This window comes from Passer montanus, unplaced genomic scaffold, assembly GCF_014805655.1.
Source record: "Passer montanus isolate IOZ18808 unplaced genomic scaffold, ASM1480565v1 scaffold17, whole genome shotgun sequence".
Lineage (NCBI taxonomy): Eukaryota > Metazoa > Chordata > Aves > Passeriformes > Passeridae > Passer > Passer montanus.
In genome coordinates this window covers 3,063,877-3,082,687 of record NW_024364270.1, presented here as the reverse complement: position 1 = coordinate 3,082,687, position 18,811 = coordinate 3,063,877, and the positions used below count along the sequence as shown (strand labels likewise).

Here is an 18,811-nt window from a genome sequence, read left to right as displayed (position 1 = left end):
CCCAGTGTATAAACTGTGGGGAGCTGGCTGAGAGCCACTGATGGCTGCTCTCAGTGGGGAGTGAGCAGTTGTATTGTGTATCACCCTCCTTCCTTGGGCATTATTCCACTTTCTTTTTGTTATCTCCCTTTTCATTATTATTACTGTTTTACTTGATTTCTGTTATTAAACTGTTCTTCTTTAGCCCATGTTCCCTCAACCCACATTACCTTTTTCCAAGTTCTTTCCCCATTCCACCATGGAAGGGAGGGAGGAGTGAGAGTGTGGGGTAATAAGTTGCTGACCAGGGGTAAACCATGACAGTCTGGTGAGACAGGGATTGTTTACTTGATTTATCCTTGGAACTTGTGCTTTGCATAATGTTTTGTAAGAATATATATGTAAGTGGAGTAAGGGACATTCCTTAGGGTGAAACACTTAAAGAATTCCTGTTACTTTTTTTGGGATGTTAGCTTTTATTAGGCTTTTCTCTTTCAATTCTTGGCAACTTCAAGCTGTTATATAGTAATTCTCCAGGAATTCTTGCGTAGAGAATTGTGGAATATGAATCTGAAATACAGAACCATTATGGAACTTGCTGTTTCCATTGAATTCTGAACTTTTCACAGTGTACATTTTTCTTCATTTTTAACTCCCGATTTCTTCTTTTTGGTTCTTGGATGAAGTTTCTCTTGAGTTGGTTGAAGCACAGTTGTTCTGATATATACATGCTTGTCTGCCTTTCCCAGCACTTCATGGGGTCTTGCATTCTGTGTGGAAGCACTAAAAAAAAGTTTCTGTGTATGTGAACCACAGAATTTCTGGTTGGAGTTTCTAGCAATTGCATTATCCTGAGCACAAAAAACATCTCAAAACTGTCTTGTTATCCATCTCCAGATGATTTTGGAAGCTATTTAAGTATTCAATAGGAAATAGCAGTTAGACTTACTGGCTTCAAAATTGCTTGTGACTTATGAAACTACAGATGTAGCTGGCTCTTTGGAGGTAGATATGTGTTGGAAGGGAGTTTAGCAGATATGCTTATTGCATAACTTGGTGTTATACTGCGTACAGCTTGTGGCATTTTAAACATACTTATAGACTGATTGCTTTTTGGATTTTATGTAGTTTATCTTTGCTGGTTTCTGCTTTTTGTGCTGACACTTAAGAAAGCGCTGTATAACAAAACATTTCCTGGTATTATGGAAGTAGCTTTTGCAGGATATTTACAGAGATTCTTCATACTAATGTTAGAACTTAACACAGCAAAACATCCAAGTAGTCCATGCTTATTGTGAGCAGGAGACAAATACATTTTCCTTTGGAGTCAGTATGTCTGCATTCAGAGGGATACCTATTTTAGCTTCTGGTTTTACTCTGTTTATTGTTTTAAGAGGTGATGTTGTTGAAAAAGCATTTTGTGTAACTGGGTGTGTGAGTCAGCTGTTATCACAGTGGGGTTGATACTGTGAGTGAAATAAGTAAAACCTGACTTGGTATCCTGAGAGGTTTCTCCTTGAGCATGATTATTTTACATGATCATTTTTGAGGGTCAGGTTAAGGTAAGGGGAGTTGATAGTGACATAATGGTGACAACTTTGGTTCTGGCCAGAGGTGCCTAGGAATATTTCCACTGTTGCCTTGAACATTCATAGGTAAACTTTTCTGAGTAATTAGTAATTCCCAGTTGTCTTCAGCATTTCTGAATGTTTTGATTGCAAGTCTTTGTTACTTTTTTTTTATTCCCTTAAGTTGTTCATTGCTTCTTCTGTGCCTTACCTCATTTGCTGAACTGCATTTACTGCAGTGTGTAATTGTGCTATGGCCAGATTTAGTATTGGCTAGATGTGGCATTTTATGAAAGTCTAAAATGAATAAGAAGAAATTTAACCTGTCTTTTTCAGAATGTCAGATGGCGAGTCAGTACTGGAGTTACGAATTCTGGAAGTTTGACTTTCCATGGTAGAGAACCATCTCAGCATTATAGCTGTTGTTTCCAGGACAGTGGTGTGAGTAGGAGATGAGACTTCTCAGCAATTCATGACCTTCTTGTCCTAAGTAGGCTATTTGAAATTGTTGGTTTGAGAAAATGTTTGTCAATATGTAATAATAGCTACAGCTTTTGCATGCTGCTTGTATTTATTCAGGATATTTTTCAAACTAGCCTTGAGGTAAAATATATGAGAATGGTCACATTTGTCTTAATTGGTTTTCAGTGGTAATATTGCTACTGTTTTAAGATTATACAAGTTCTTGTCTTGAATTTCTTGACCTGTAATTCAGCTAAAACTTTTGGAAGGTCCCCATCTAGAAAGCAGAACCACTCTTCTAAAAATGAAAGCTCTGTGGAAGAAAGTTTTGAGGATCTGCTCTTGAAGTATAAGCAGATACAACTAGAACTTGAACACATTAATAAGGATGAAAGACTGGCTTTGAGCAACAGGGAAGAAAATGAAAAACAAGATGATGAAAAAGCAGTGGACACTGAGGACCAAAAAACTGTAGAAAATGACAGTATTAAAACGGACTCTGTAAAAGAAGGACCTCCTGAGGAGAAAAATCCGGTTATGGGCTTTCAGGCATTTGAACTGAAACCTCTCAGACAAAGACTGCCTACTCCAGCTGAGAGGAGCAGATTGAAAAAAGGCAAAGAAGGAATGAAGCAGTCCTCACAAAAATCTGAAGCAACAGAATCTGGCCAAGGTAAAGAAATACTTGTAAAGTTATTTTAGCTTGTGAGCTTTTGTTTGCTTGCTATTGATGTCTTGTGAGGCCACCTAGAACAGAGGCTAGGCAGTCTTAAAGGAATAAAGTAGGTATTTATTAAAAAGGCTTTCAAAGGATACATTTCAGGTGGTACAAAAGCCTGGCTGTGGCTCCACCTAAGATGGACGCTTGGTCCTGAGTGTTTACAATTTTATTTTTGATCCATTTACGAATTGGGGTTAATAGTCCAATTACAGCTTCAGGCAGGTTATGAAGTCCCATCCTCCCAGATTGCTCTCCTCAGTTTGCTGTTACTTATGCTTTTTGAGCCTGAAGCTGCAACAGTGTTCTTGGGCTGGAAAAGGATTGTTTTGTCTAATTAAACTGTAAAGAGAACTTGCTAACAATTCATATGAAATTCACAGTTGCATACTAAGGCAGTACAGAATCTGAAAAATATGAAAGCTAAAACTTAAGACATCGCTATTACCTATTGTGTTTATTAGGTATTGGGGAAAACTTCACTGTAATTAAAATGTTAAAAGTTACAAGTTAAAGATTTAATGTACTTGACTCTTGTGGTATTTAATTAATTGAATTACATAAACGTGTTTGGAAGCATGCTTTTGCTTCGGATTTGTATTTTAAACAATGTGTTTTCTTAGACTGATTGTGTGGCAAAAAGCAGGAGGACAAGACTTGAAGGTTTTAATTGCTGTTCACAGCAGAAATCATTGACTTTCTGCTGAAAGTTTTACTTTTGCCTTGTTCTTTTCTGCAGAAGCAAAATGTGGAGGTTTTTTAGCTGAAAAGAGAACATTTAGAGACCTCTTTTTCTGCATTTCACCTTTATGTGTTTTCTCAAGTGTAAGATCAGGATTATGGAGTATTCTGAGTTGGAAGGCAAGGATTATCAAGTCTGACTCTTAAAGTTAATGTCCCATACAGAGATCAAACCCACAACCTTGGTGTTGTTAACATCATAAGACATTTTCACAAGAATTACTTTGATCATTATTGATATTAACAAATAGTAAAGAAATCATAGACCAGTAATGGAAAGGATTTGTAGAAAAAGTGAAGCCAAAGTGTAGAATACTAATGTCTTGAGCAAGATATGTCTGGGCTGCTGACTAAAAAGGGTAATTGCAGCCAGTTACTGAAAAACAAGTGACCATGTCCACCAGGCCTGTACTAAAAGCGCTTGAGCTTACTTGTAAGTCTGCAGCAAAATAAGGCAGCTGACTTCAGCTTCCTTCTCTTGAGGCTGCATGTCGTTCTAGTGAGTGATTGCTGTGGTTGAGGGTGGTGCTTGAGGCTATCACTTGTCATCTGGTGTTCGCTAATTTGCCATTGTGTGTAAACTATCAATTTGAGTGGGAAGAGACCAAGTAGTTAATGGATTGAATAAGAGTGCAAGTGAGTAATTGGCAGGAATATGAAGAAAGGTAGGACTAGAGCAGTGAAAGTCAGAATGATTTATGTGTGACTTCAGAACAAGACAGATCTCGTAAAAAAAACAAAAGAGAAAACTGATAATTAGTAGTCAAACCACTTCATTCTAGGTAATTTCTCCTTGTGGTATGTTTCCCGTTAATAATAGACTTTTTTTTGTGTGTGTTCTTTAAGAGGTCATACAGGTTTTATTGACAGATATGAAGAAGATATTGACTGATATGAAGAAAACTAATTTTGGTAATAAAAACTAGTAGTCTGTAGGAAGAGAACACAGGAGTAAAAGAGATATTTAAAAAGCAAAATAGTCTCAAAAATCCAGTTTCCAAACTTAAAAGCACTGAAGTTGATAATACAGTTGATACAATAGTGAAAAATAAATGCTGTAATATGCATATTAAAAGCATTTAATTTTTTCATGATACTCAAATCTAAGATATATGAATGATCTGAAAGCAGATGAATTATGTATGAGTGAATGTTTATGACAATGTAAAGCAGGCATCCAATGCAAATTCAGCTAATTGGAGTTATTGCAGATTCATGTGTATTAAGTGAATATATGCTACATTAAGCTCTTTAGTGCCACAATACCTGCTGCATGTGTTGGGAAATCAGCAAAATTTGATTTTCACATTTTATTTTTTTTTTAATAGTGTACTAGATGTTTCTGCAGGCTTGTAAAAGTTGAGGAAATTGTCTTAAAACTTAGGAAAGTTTCAGACTCTCATATTAATTCTCTGTGGTTCAGGTGCTTTGACAGGCTTGACAGTATTCCCTACTTTTCTTCCCATGTTGTGAGTTAGCCTGTTGTGTCCTTGTTGTCCCCTTCTGGTTTGAAAGAACATTTGTACTTGTATAGAATGTCCCTTCATATGCTTGCATCAAAAAAACCTACTGTACCATCTGTCTTTCTACTTTCATCCTCTGAAGTAGATGGTTAGGAACTTGACATAGTATACTAACTTCTTAAAATTTTTTCTATAGTTCATATAGGTATTTGATATTACTCTTTTTTGTATATGCATTTTTTAAAAATGCATGCATGTGCAAAGAGGAAGACTTCTGAATTTTTTAAGTTTCATTTTTGTTTACATATAAGGTCTTGGTGTACTTTAAACAGTGCCTTTCTGAATGTAATTTTTATGAAATGCTAGGAAGAGTTAAAGTTGTACAGAATCTGAATTTATTTTTCACCATTTTGAATTGTGGGAAGGAATCTTTCTTTGAAGAAAGTAATCTAGCAAAAGAATTCCAAGCTTCTCTAAATGTTTCTTTCCTTTATCTGACGCATATAAACGTGTATGGTTATATAAAAAATGCGTAATTATTTTCAGCCAATTATATTACTAATTTATTATTTGCTATAATAAAGTATGTAATACTGAAATATGTACAGCATTATGTATACATGTGTAAAATACAGTATGTTAATATGTGTGTATATATATACATTATGAAAATTTGCTATATTTTGTGACATCTAAGAAATGAATATTTTAGCATCTGAATGTTTATAGTGGGAAAACTATAAACTGAATGTTTATAGTCTGCTGTATGATTCATTTCCACTGTTCATTCCATGCCTACTTTTTTGTTTTCCTTTGGTGTGAAATTGAGCAAGTGTGTTCTTACTGCAGCTTTGGGCCTTCATGTTTAATTTTGCAAAAGAATGACCAGTTACTCAAAATAGTTGCCAGTGAAACAGGAGAGGCTCAGCTCTCCATAGCAGCTGATATGAGATAGTGGTATAAAACACATGACAAGAAGTCGTCTTTTCCCCTTGTTTGCAAATCTGTTTTTCTGTTTCTTGAGGTAGTACATGTGAACCTTAAGACAGAGTTACTAAGAAGTGACAAGTCTTGCCATAGGCTTATGGAGTCATGATTTTATCAGACATGCTAAATTTATATGAATGTTTGTTCACGTGAGCTTGCATGTACCACTGGTATTGTTTTATACTGTGTATCAGTGAAACTGATAAAATATGGTTGTATAGATTAGGATTCATGTATCATTTTAATGTAGCTCTGTCTCATGAGAAACAGCTTGTTCAAAAACATGGTATTTTTTCTCTTGGAAGGTACAGAAGACAAAGAGCAAACATCAGTGCGAAAGCTTAGCAGTTCAGATGTTGCATCTGAAAAGGTAAGAAAATATTCCTCCATAGATGAGGCATGATTTTGCATTATGATACTCTGATAGCTTTTTCCAAATGGCAGTCCAGAAACATTCCAGTAATAGGAGCTGTCAATTTTTAATAAATTACACTTAGCAGTAAAGTAGGATTTTGAGCTTTCTTTTAATAAAAATATTGGGGAAAGATTTCAAAAGACCTTGTAAAGAAAAAGTTGTTAAATTATGTTTCTTGACTTTTTGTCTTGTCCTTTCTTCTGTTTTCTTCTCAAGAAGCTGCTTGATGATGAGGAGGAGATGTCTGAATTGCAACTTAGGCTTCTTGCACTTCAGTCTGCTAGTAAAAAATGGCAGCAAAAAGAACAACAGGTGATGAAGGAAAGCAAGGAAAAATTAACAAAAACGAAAAGTGTAACACAGAAAATGAAAGCCAGTACAAAAGCACATTCAACAAAAAAACCTAGTACTACAGGTAATAAGTTTAATGTTACTGAAATGGCTGTCAATGGCATAGCTTCAAAAAAAAAAGTTAATGTGAGCAATGAGCCTTTAGTCATTCTAAACTCTCACATTTACTCAAAGCTCTTGAAGAATCTAGGATTAGGTGGAACTGATTAGGTAAGATGATAAATCACAAACTTTTTTATTTAAAGGCAAGCAAGCTTTGAGGAAGCAACAGACAAAGACATCGAAGAAGATGCAGCAGCAAAAGGAACTAGACAGGCGGAAAGAGGAAGACCAGAGGAAACAAGAAGAAGAGGAGGAGAGAAGGAAGAGAGAAGAAGAAATAAGAAAAATTAGGGACCTCTCAAATCAAGAAGAGCAGTACAATCGATTTATGAAGCTAGTTGGAGGAAAGAGGAGATCAAGAAGCAGGGTAATAATTTTCTTACATGGCGTTCTGGCATTACATTTAGGATTCATGAATGATTTCTGTCTTGCCTGGTTTTGTGTCACCATCCTGTCTGAATCCCCCTGTTCTTCTCCCTGCTTCCCCCACCCCTAGAATAATCAAAATATAGCAGTGAAAGAAAAGCTCAATGTACTTCACTATTTACATTGTTTTAATCCCATGCTAGACAAGCATTCCCTTTGGATTTGGAAAATCAGTTTTCTATGAGTTGTACCTTTGCAAGTCAATGATACAGCATTTTTCTTCTAAAGACATTTTGAGCATTGTGATAAAGAGCAGCCTGTAATTTAACAATAACCAATCAGTGAAACTCTTTGGCCTTCTTCTTTTAGATTTCAAGGTTTTCTTCTCCACATTTTCAAACTTTTTCGGTTGTATACAATTTCAGTGGGTTGCTTCTTTTTAAATGTGATTGGAGGCCTTGGTTTCTTTGTAGTATTTTTTCCATTTAGTATTTAATCTATTTTGTTGAGGCATAAGATATGCCAAGACAAAAGATAGTTAGTTAAACTTGACATAGTATCAAATTGATGAAGTAATAGAGTTACTGCAGTGGTCATCATGCTGTCCTTGTGGCTGTTCTTGTTTTCTCATATGGAGATCAGCAAAAGGCACTTGAGTACCTAATGTCTGTCTCTAAAACATTGGTACACTACAGAAAAAAAAAGACTATTTCTATAGCATTCATTCTTTCAGCCTGGAAGCAATACAGCCTTTGGAGCTGAGTGCTTCATGTGCTTGGAGCTACTATTGCTGTAAGATGAAACAGCATCTAAAGGAATTTGCGCTCCTGTTTGAGGTCATGTTGGAGAAGAATGATATTTATATTAATACTGAATGGAAAATTGAGACTAAAAATATTTGACTGTGAAAATAGTAGATAGTCTAGAAGCTACCAAATTTTTTTCTGTATGCCTCTGGAAGATAAAAGTTAAAGAGTGTGAAGTCATACATAGGTGTTCTGCATGTTTTCAATCCTAGGTGTTCTACATATTTTCAGTCCTGAACGTTGACTGGCATCCATACAGTGTTAGGAGATCTTTAAACAGTCTGATTTAGGAGTTGACAGTCTCAGAGGATTTGTCTCAGTGTGGCATGTGGCTCCTTCTGGGATGATAAAAAGATTCTTTACCTGAGAGTTGTTTCTAGCAAGGGTATTTCAAGCATTCTTGGTAGTTGCCATGGCAGATTACCAGTAATAATAAAGAATTTAATTTACATGCAGTCTTTCAGAAATACATAACCATGTCCATTTAACAGATACACAATGACCTAAAAGGTATTTAAAAATTGTTTCCATGCATCATAACACCCCCCACCCTACCATCCTGGAAGAGATATTTTTAAAACTGCCTGTGGATTTGTGTACTTGCTACTTGCAGTAGATTTGATTAAAAGGTAATATTTAGTTTCTTGTACAAGATAAATAAATTGTATTTATAAATCAATTAAAAGAAAAATTCTAAGGGCCTTCTTCCAGAATGTATTTCTTAGTGGTTTACTCTGAAATAATGATGTAAGACCAGGTAAATAAAATACTTTTTGTGTGTTTAGTCATCAGATACAGACTTGAGATGGTCTTTGGATAAGCAGTCTACAGAGAGTGCAGGAGGCATATATCAGTATGATAATTATGATGAAGTTGCTATGGATACAGACAGTGAAACTAACTCACCAGGTAAGACTTAGTTACAGCTTCCTTATATGGTGGTTGGTAAAAATAGGTTAAATGTAGGAAATAAGCCACTGCTCTGGAAAGAAAGTGTTTTGAGCTGTGTGAATTACAGAACTAAAATTTTAAGGTGAGCTGATTGTGTTAACGCTGACTCTTTCTATCCCTGCTGTAGTGGTATTTTTAAGGTCTTCAGGGTATATTTTTCTCATTGCAGTAATGTAGGTTTATGCTTGTGTATTCTCAATCAGCTGTGCAGGGTGTTGACTGCACAGGAGCTTTGCTTGCAAAAAAAAAGGGCCTTGGGGTCCCAGTGGACATTGAGTGACATGTGGGTTGCCAGTATGGCTTTGGGTGACAGGCAAGCCATAGCCTGCGTTGTGGCACTGTGGCTCTTGGGGGTCAGAGCCTGGAGAAGCCTGTAATCACTGATGAGATTGCCAGTTTTCTGGTTTTACAGTAGAAGAGTGACATTCTAGAATGAGCCTAGCCTTTTTGACTAAGGGAAACTGCTTCAGGCTTGTTTTTCATAAATTTCATTGGGAGGCTGGAGCATTTGGCTTAGAGAAAGAGACTGAGAAAGCTGTGTTTGTGTTGAGAAGGCTGAGGAAGGATTTTGCTCTTGTCTTCAACTACTTAGTGGGCTGTTGCAGACAAGACAGAGCCAAGCTTGTCAGTCAAATGGCAGCAGAAGGACAGGTGGCAACACTTGAATTGCAACAAAACAAATTCTGCTTAGATAGAAGATAGTCAAACACTAGCAGAGGTTTAAATGTTGTGGAATCTCTATGGTCAAATATACCTGGAACTTGACAACCTGACTTTGGGGGCAGCCCAAAGCTTTGAGCACTTGTGCTGGGTCATACACCTTCCAGAAGTCTCTTCCAGCCTAAATGATTTATTGACTCTTGAGTCTGAGTTGCATTTAGGGTAGTTGGGTTTCTGTGTTCCATCTCAGCATGTGGAGAGTTGAGAACTTCATTGAGCATAATACTTGATTGGCTACTTTTTCTCTTGCTTTTCATCTTCCACCATTTTTTATTTTTTTTGCTTCTTTTTTCTCCTTTCTTGTCAGCCTTCCTTACACATTATTTGTTAAAATACTATACCTGCTATGCTGTATGTGTAAGCTACACAAATCTGTATTGATAAAGCATCTAATTTCTTGTTCAGTGTTCCAGAATTTATCAGCAGTGTTTTGGGTCTGCTTCTGTCCTACCTTGTGTTGTGTTTTAGGTAGTCTGTAATCAGGCTACTGAGATTCTTGTTTGAGAAGGTAAATTCTTGCAAATCAAATTAAGTTTGAAGGCTGGATTACCTCAGCAGTACTGGTTGGCTGTACTTACATTCTGTATGTAAAACAGAAAAGAAAAATGTAACTACTCTTTAAAAATATATGTACATGTAAAGACAAGACATTGTGCTATGTCTGGTGTTACCTTTGAAATCGGTGCACTGTAAAAACATTTGTCTTTTTCTGCTCCATTAGATCAGTTGATGCATAAAGCATGAGTTGTTGTTTAATAAATACCTGTCAGATATCTTACATTCAGTATTTTAATTGCAGCTTCTTCTCCAGTTCAGCCTCCTTTCTTTGAGTGTCCAGTAGGATATTTTCCACCTCCAGTACCACCACTTTCCTTGCCACTACCTCCTCCAATTCCAGTAAGTAACCTTGATAATTCTCATTTTTTATCTGATTCCTAATGCTAAAGATAGGATTAAATTTAGATTCTGGTTTTGGTACTATACTCTGTTTAATGATTCCCTTGAACTATCTGTTAGACTTGTGGTTGCTTTTAAAAAACTCCTTATTTCAGCTGCCTCTTGGCTCATGCAGTTGTTGGTTAACAGAGGTTTTCCCTATTGAATTGAAATTCTCTTAATTGTTAGAACTGTGCTTTTTCATACAGAAGGCAAAAATTGTCTGAAGCACATAAGGAAAAAGAATAATTTGGAACTGTTAGCACAAGGCAACTTTTCTCCTTATCTCTAGGCCACGTATGTAGGTAGATAAGCTTGATCTCTGACTTTTTACCTAGAGAGGAGGGAAAGCCAAGACATACAGCTCATCAGTCATTCAGACTTTGTGCCTTTTGACTGTGTTTTCTGTCTTCTCACCTAAGAGTCCACATGGAAGTTCAATTAGTGCAGAGATTTTTCATTGCCATTTTTTTTTTCAGTGAATGATTGTTACTCAGAAAAGTGATAGAAAGGTACCATTTCTTCTCATGACACCTTCTGAGCTTTTGACTGAGGGAAATTGTAATTTTGTTAGCTAAGAAAGTTCATAAAACTGTTTAAAGACTGCTAGTCAACTATATTTCTCTGGCTAAACTACCTCTGGTTCAGATTCTCACATTTAGTTTGTATATCTCCAAGGTTTCCACTATCCAGATCTAACTTTATTGCTTCCATTAACCTCTGTGAGAAATAACTTACTGTTCAATCACAGCCTTTGACAGGCATGTAAGTGTAGTTTGAATGTTAATTAAACTGACACAGTTTAGGTTACTTCTAAACCATGGAATAATCACGGTCTCAACCTCTGCTTAGTAATCATAAAGGGGTAGTAATTTTCACATTTCAAACCTTTGTTTTATTTTACTTTCTCAGCCTGTAACGTCTTTGAGCCATCTTTACATGGAGGGTATTCCTTGCGTTTCTCTTGAGCCACCTCCACCTCTTCCCCCTCTTCCCCCTGAAGAGCCTGAACAGCCACCAAAACCTCCGTTTGCTGATGAGGAAGAGGAGGAGGAGATGCTCTTAAGAGAAGAATTGCTCAAGTCTCTAGCCAACAAGCGTGCTTTCAGAGCTGAGGTACTCTATTGTTTTTTGAATGTAAGCCTCTAGATGGCAACCTTGACCAAAATTTCAGTGTGATCTGCTGTAAGTGAGGATTACAGGGGTATTATGCTGCATTTCTAGAGACTTAAAAATCAACAAGAGCCACTCTGGAATTATAAGTTGCACCTTTCATGTTATTTCTGAATGAATTAGTAAACTTCAAGGTACTGAAAATAGAGTAAGTCAAAGGAATGGGAATTTTCTGCCAGAAAGTGTTTATTATTTTTGAACTTTACAGTTAGAAAGTAAGACAAGTAACTTTGTTTCAGCCTCCTAGGATAAGAGGTTGGAAGAGGTTCACTGTTTTTTGTTGTTTAGAGGATTTCTCTTGGAGTGAGAAGCTAAGCTTCTAGTTTTGAAAAATATATTGGTTTTGACCTTACTTAAAGGGTCTTTGGCAGTTGACCTGTGAATAACTGGCCTTGTCTTGTGTGCCTTTTTGATATTACTGCAGAATTGCAGCATTTGTCTGGTACATTTCAATAGTCTGGCTAAATCACATTTTCAAATTCCAAGACGTGTATGAAGCAGTCTCATTTATACTGATGCTTTTTAAAACAGCTATATATAGTGTGTATTTTTAAGACCATATTTTTGTTCTCCTGTTTAGGAAACATCAAGTAACAGTGGTCCACCTTCCCCTCCTGTTCCAGACAACTTGCAGCCTGTGCCAAGAAGTAATCTGTCTGCTGTCAGTATTAATACTGTGTCTCAGCCACGAGTGCAAAGTACAAAGTTTGTTAGAGTACCGAGGCTTCCACGAGCAGTGATTACAGTAAGGAAATACTGGTGCTTCCTACTAATAAGGCAATGAGTTGAAACTGAGTTCAGTTTAAGTGAAGAGCAGACTTAGACTTTGGTTTTGTAGTGATGGAGCACAGAAGAGTGAAGCTTCAGTTAAGCATTTGAATTATTAGTCAGCTTTTGACAAATCTTATGCTCTTCTAGAAAGACTTTGACACTGAGGCAAGAATTTATAGCTGAAGAGAGCATAAGGATATGCCATCATATAGTGAACTAAGAGATTGTAAATATAGTTCAATTATTTTCTCATCCAGACTAGCACGGACACCATTGCCAAAACAGAGGCAGTCTTGCTCTTCTCCCTGCACCTGGCCAGTTGGTGTCTTCCTTCCTTTAAAATGGGGTCTGGAGCGCCGGTCCCTTTGCTGAACTTACTTAACATGCTAAATTGATTAGAAAACTTACTTCTGTGGGGGAAAAAGTACTTTTCCTTTTAGGAGGAGTTGAATTTTTTCAGTGAATTGTGTGTACATCAGAGTTAGCATGTCTATGAGTGTGGCTGGAAGAGAGTATTTGTGAGGAGAGCCAGTGCCTTGAACCAACATAAACTGCAATTGCACCTGCCTATCCTGTTGTGGTGGAAAATTGATGCAACTGGAGTATGTTCAGCAGTAGTAGATAAAACCCGTGTCTTGAGAATTGCCCAGAGAATCAAAAAGAACTGATTGTGGAAATTTGAGTATTTTTCATTTAAAAAATTTGTGGGTTTTTTATGTGTTAATGCTTTAAAAGACACTTAGAGTTTTGACAGGGTTCTATTCTGAGATGAAGGGTAACATATAGCTATAGTTGTCCAGATTTACAGTGGGAGATCAGAAGAGCAGTCCTGGAAATGTGAACTGAGTTCCTTTTTAGTAAGCTGTAACTGCAGAGCATTTGAGGTTAATCTTGGTTGTCTGCTTGTTTCTGCATTTTTCTTTGTGCTGGAATTGGTGGTCACCTGATCTTTAGTGAGTTTTTAAAATTTTAAAATTTGTGTTGGCAAAAGGTGATTAATGATTATTTAATCTATTCATTACATTCTGTTGGTGTTCTGCCAGTTAAACTGCCTGAGCAGCTACTAAGATCATCTTAGTGCAACTGTGGGACAAGAGACTATGTAGCAGAAAGATGAGAGATTTTGACATGGCTGCCACACCAGTTCTAATGCAGATTTGATTGCCTGTTACCTTTCAGTTTCTTAAAAAAATTCCTTGCAAATGACAGATGATAATTTTAATTGCAATTAAATTAATGAATCAAGTTCAGGAGTTAGATGTTTGAGATTTGTATGCTATGACCATGAATCAATAAATGTGCTGCAGATACTTGGGAGTAGGTTGGAAACGTTGGAGTACCTTTCATGTTACAATATCAAGACTGTGTAATATTACTGTCTTGTGGAGATGTACAAATGCTTATTTTTTTCTTACAATGTGGGATTGGTGTGCATGGTAACAAAAAGAGTTAACCTTTTTCTCTTCTTGCAAGTATGTTCTCTGTTACACCTGTGTCTCTAACTTTGTCTTCTTACATGTAAAACTTTTTACATTCTCACCCCAGCTTCCAAAACATAAGTCTGTTGTGGTTACATTAAATGACTCAGATGACAGTGAGTCTGATGGAGAGCCCTCTAACTCAACTAGCAGTGTGTTTGGAGGACTAGAATCTATGATAAAAGAAGCAAGGAGAAATGTTGAGGTAAGTGCTGTCAAAATGTTCATAATTTTAATGATTTTTCTTTATATATAAAAATTTAAACTTTAGAATTAAGTCAAGAAATACTGAATTGCATCAAAAATGGGTAAGAGAGTCCTGTCTGGAGAGCTACGTTGTAATTTGGATTGCATAAGATAATAAAAGTTTTTTGTTGAAGATGGCATTCTGAAGATAGAACTTGGAATATATATTTGGTTTGATTTTTTCAATAAAAATTCAATGCATTGTTAGGCAAAAATGTAGTGTCTTAAAAGATCTTACTAGCATTGAACAGCTTTAAGCTAGTGCTGAAATTCCTCTCACAAATGCTACTGTATTGAAAGCTGTATTTTAAAGTAGTGTGATTGGTACTGACTTGAGTCTAATTGTCACAGGCATCAAAAATCAAAGCCCCTCCAAAATCAGAAAAAGAGAATGATCCAATGAGAACTCCAGAAGCTCTGCCAGAAGATAAGAAAATAGAATACAGACTTCTAAAAGAAGAGATTGCCAGGTAACCTTTGTTTAATTGTTAATGTAAGATATGCTTTATTTGTAGCCTTTTACTAACTAGTCTACTTTTGTGACCTGAAGGAAGATCTGAGTTTAAAAACCTTGCCGTCACCTTCAGGTTTTGCCTCCCATGTAGTTTTTTGGTAAGATGACATAGAGGTCTAAAGAAAATCCTAGGATTTGAACTGACTTGGAGTAGCTGATTGCAGTTGTGGAAAGTACTGTTTCTTTTAACTTGAAATCTTGTCCTGCTACTCTTTTTAAATATTTAAAAACTCTTGGGAGTACACATGAAAATGAATGTTGAGGCTACTGAATTTTTTTTACATTTGTTTCAGTCGTGAGAAACAGCGCTTAATTAAGTCTGATCCAGTGAAGAACAGTTCGTCCCCTGCAAATTCTGATTGTGAAGTTGATGGAATTGGGAGAATAGCAGTAGTGACCAAACAAGTCACAGAAGCAGAAGCAAAGCTGAAGAAAAACAGGTATACATTTCACTGTCACAAGTCCTACCTTTTCCTTAACAGGATGAAGAGTAAATATTTTCAAATGTGTAGCATTTAAAGAAAAACAAATGATTTTTCCTGTTGTCTTGAATTATTCAGCCTTAAATTCTATTGCTGTGCAAAAGAAATTGTATTGTATTGCCAGTGTGGTGTTTGATAACTTTTAAGTAGGATTTGTCATACTAAGTGTTTTCAGCTGTATGTTCAGTGATGAGAATATGATTTGTGCCACCTAATATGGCTTTTCTGTTGTGCCTCTTCCATGTTTCTCACCCTAATTTCAAATTATTATGTTCAGTGATGAGAATATGATTTGTGCCACCTAATATGGCTTTTCTCTTCTGTTGTGCCTCTTCCATGTGTCTCACCCTAATTTCAAATTACGAAGTAGCTGTAAGTAGAAGGGCTTTGCATCCTCTTTTCAGCTTCTTTTGCCACTTGATTATTTATATATGGTCTTGTGAACAAACTGGGTTGTGGTCAGTCATCAACTGAAGAGCAGTCTTCCGTCCTCTCTTTATCCACACCCATCTACCGAAGAGTTTATCTTCCTTTGATGCATAATTTTTCATAATTTGTCTACTCTATTTTTGTGCCATAATACTGGCTTGTAATCTGGTAGTGTGTGTATGTCCCCTAAGATGGAACTAGGCTGTTACTTAAGAGAGAGCAAGAGTGTATGTGTTTTGGTTGTCATTATATTAAAAATAGTCTTAAAGATCAAGCATTTGCTTACCTTCCCCTGTCCTTCTAACTAAACGTTTTTTTCTGTGCTATACTTACATGCTGAACTTGGGATGCTGAAATGTGCTGTATATATTAACAGTACTTAGTGTCTTATGGATGATAGGGCTGTCTGGAGTGGATAATTTGTAGTCTTTTTGTGAGTGAGGAGAACTGTTTTCTTAAATAACTGGGATTTTGGAGGAGCAGCAGTTGCTCTAAGTAGTTCACCTTTGGAAAAAATTGTGTACATTCTTTTTATTTCAGAATGCTGTTGATAAAGGATGAGTCTGTCTTGAAAAATTTACTGCAACAACAGGCCAGGAAGAGGGAGAATGTTCGAATTGCTGAAAATAAAATTAGCAAACTGTCTGAACAGCTACAAGCAACAGAGAAGATCTTGAATGCTAACAAGGCATTTCTCAAGAGGCTTCAGGAGCATGTAATTGGCAGTAGAATTTTCTTTGAATTACTTACTAACTCCTGTCTAGCTATGTTATATCTCATTAATTACATGTAATTCTATTTTATCTGGTCATATCTGTAAATTTGCATCTTGCTGTAGTATTTCGTTTTTATTTTTATTTTTTCAGATACATAAAGTTCAACAACGAGTTACAGTAAAAAAAGCTCTGGCATTAAAATATGGAGAAGAACTTGCTCGAGCAAAAGCAGTAGCAAGTAAGGAAATTGGGAAACGAAAGCTAGAGCAGGATCATCTTGGTGTAAGTCAGCATGATTTTAAACCAAACTACTTGAAAAATAATACCAATTTTGCTTAACAAAGTTCAAGTGGAATTTCAGGAAAACATTTCAGAAACAATGTAGGGAATATTCCTGTTGGTTTTTTTTTCATTTTTGAGAATTCAAAAAAGGGCATTAATGATTTGAGGAAGAAAATTCTTCAAAACCTACATTTCTATGCTAAGGGAATGGCATTCATAGATAAGTAATAAGAGGAGCCATATGGCTGTGAAAAAAGAAAATACTGTCTGTAGACATCAACGATTTTGTTAAACTATCATGCTAAGTTGCTGTAGAATGGATCTGATACTGTTTTGAAAAGCAAAATAAACAAAAACAAGGCTAAAATATTTTTCTAAATTTTAGTTCTCCTACTCCCAACATCATCATATGTACTTGTTTTATAGCTCAACTTTTAATTAGGGTTGAAACCCTCCCTGTGTATGATGTAGAGCAATTTTTATCGCAAAACCTGCAAATCTGCTGCTTGAATTGTGGCAAATTTTTGGGTTTTTTTGCTGTTTGTTGAAATCTTCAGGCAAGAGTTTAAAATACATTTTTGTAAACTCTGAATTAATGTTTTGCTGAAATAAAGATTTTTTTTTTCCTTTTTAGCCAAGCAAAATGTTGAAATTGGATACGTCTCCTGCATCAAGTCCAAAAAAGCCTTCAGCAGAATTGATTGCACTAGAGAAAAAACGACTGCAGCAATTAGAGTATGAATATGCTCTAAAGATTCAGAAGTTGAAGGAGGCCCGCGCACTTCAAACCAAGGAACAATCAAATACTGCACCTCATGTAGAAGAGGAATCTGAATTTGCATTACCTCAGCCATCACTTCATGATCTTACACAGGACAAATTGACTTTGGACAGTGAAGAAAATTACTTTGATGATGAAGTTTTGTCTAATTCAAACAGAGAACGAAGGAGATCTTTCAGAGAATCAAATTCTTTTACTAAGCCAAATCTTAAACACATGGACACTCCAAAACAAGAAACTATAAACAAACTTTCTAAAAAGGCTTCTGAGGAGCCTGAGTTGTTCCTTGGGTTGAATGTCGATGAACTGAAAAAACTTTATGCTAAAGCTGACAGCTTGAAAGAACTGCTAATGAAAAGTACTGCCCTTATTGTGCCTAAGGAAGATCTCTTGTGTGGTCAGGTAAATGTTTTACAATTAAACATGAAGCTTGTCATTATCAGGTGCTATTGCAACTGCTGGATGTCTGTTTATCTGTTTCCTAGGAAATTTCAGTGGACATGGATTTTTTTACGTCACAAAGTAAACAAGCTGAAGTGAAACCATTTCCATTTGGACCGTATCGTAGTCCTCTTCTATTATTTAAATCCTACAGGTATGAAGACTGTAGCAGCTCTTTGACTTATGCTTGTGTGTTCTTGTTCATATGGTCTTCAGTGCTCTTCCTTGATACCCAGGCATGTACAGAAAGATAAGTCCTAGTGAGAAACTTGACTATCCCTAAACAATATTGCCTGGTTTAGGGAATCTAATGATTTTATTCATTTTTTTTTCCTGCTGTGCACATGTTCCTTGGTTTTGTGCAGTATGCTGCAGTTACATTTTATTGCACAACTAAACTAAAAAGGTGGTTAAGTGTTTGGAAACACGATTTTTATATCTAGTATGAAGCAATGTAAATCCAAGAAGCATATTTCAGTTATGCAGTCTTTGAACTTGGCTAGGATTTACATAATCTGAGTCAAAATTGGCTCAGTCATCTATTTTTGGATTCCTCCTCAGTGGAAAGAGGCATAATCATAGTGGTTCATCTTGACTTGACAGTAATATCTGCAAGTGTAATCAATTTGGCACATCTCTTTTTTGACTAAAGAGAACTTTGTTCCTACACATCAAATTTTAGGCAAGAAAAGTTGAATTTAAATTGGAGAACTTGTATCCTACCATGTGCTTCAGCTTTTTTATTGCTGTGTAGTAGAAGATGGAGGATGCCATCTTTAGAGGAATATTCATTTTAATTTGTAGGTTATAATGTCAATTCCTGAAGGAGCTATAAATCCCAAAATTGATATAGTCAAACTTCAGCTGAAGATTTAAAATAAGTGTTAGTCTGCTAGACTAAGACTGGTTTTGTTTGTTTATGCATTCTTAGGT

The 18,811-nt window shown here is 36.1% G+C and overlaps 1 protein-coding gene across 5 annotated transcripts in view; it reads left to right on the top strand.

The window, feature by feature from the left end:
* ZFC3H1 (zinc finger C3H1-type containing) overlaps window positions 1-18,811 on the top strand; it is a 41,749-nt gene that overhangs the window by 2,732 nt on the left and 20,206 nt on the right. For 2 of the 5 annotated variants that reach the window (XM_039703913.1, XM_039703918.1), the window contains exons 2-16: window positions 2,263-2,682; window positions 6,224-6,288; window positions 6,550-6,748; window positions 6,930-7,153; window positions 8,744-8,867; window positions 10,429-10,526; window positions 11,478-11,681; window positions 12,319-12,483; window positions 14,055-14,192; window positions 14,585-14,703; window positions 15,041-15,187; window positions 16,199-16,373; window positions 16,525-16,656; window positions 17,291-17,839; window positions 17,923-18,032. In XM_039703913.1, the coding sequence (XP_039559847.1) occupies window positions 2,263-2,682; window positions 6,224-6,288; window positions 6,550-6,748; window positions 6,930-7,153; window positions 8,744-8,867; window positions 10,429-10,526; window positions 11,478-11,681; window positions 12,319-12,483; window positions 14,055-14,192; window positions 14,585-14,703; window positions 15,041-15,187; window positions 16,199-16,373; window positions 16,525-16,656; window positions 17,291-17,839; window positions 17,923-18,032 (2,869 nt within the window). The remainder of the gene's footprint in view (window positions 1-2,262; window positions 2,683-6,223; window positions 6,289-6,549; window positions 6,749-6,929; window positions 7,154-8,743; window positions 8,868-10,428; window positions 10,527-11,477; window positions 11,682-12,318; window positions 12,484-14,054; window positions 14,193-14,584; window positions 14,704-15,040; window positions 15,188-16,198; window positions 16,374-16,524; window positions 16,657-17,290; window positions 17,840-17,922; window positions 18,033-18,811) is intronic. The other 3 variants (XM_039703917.1, XM_039703916.1, XM_039703914.1) reach the window with 3 other exon arrangements.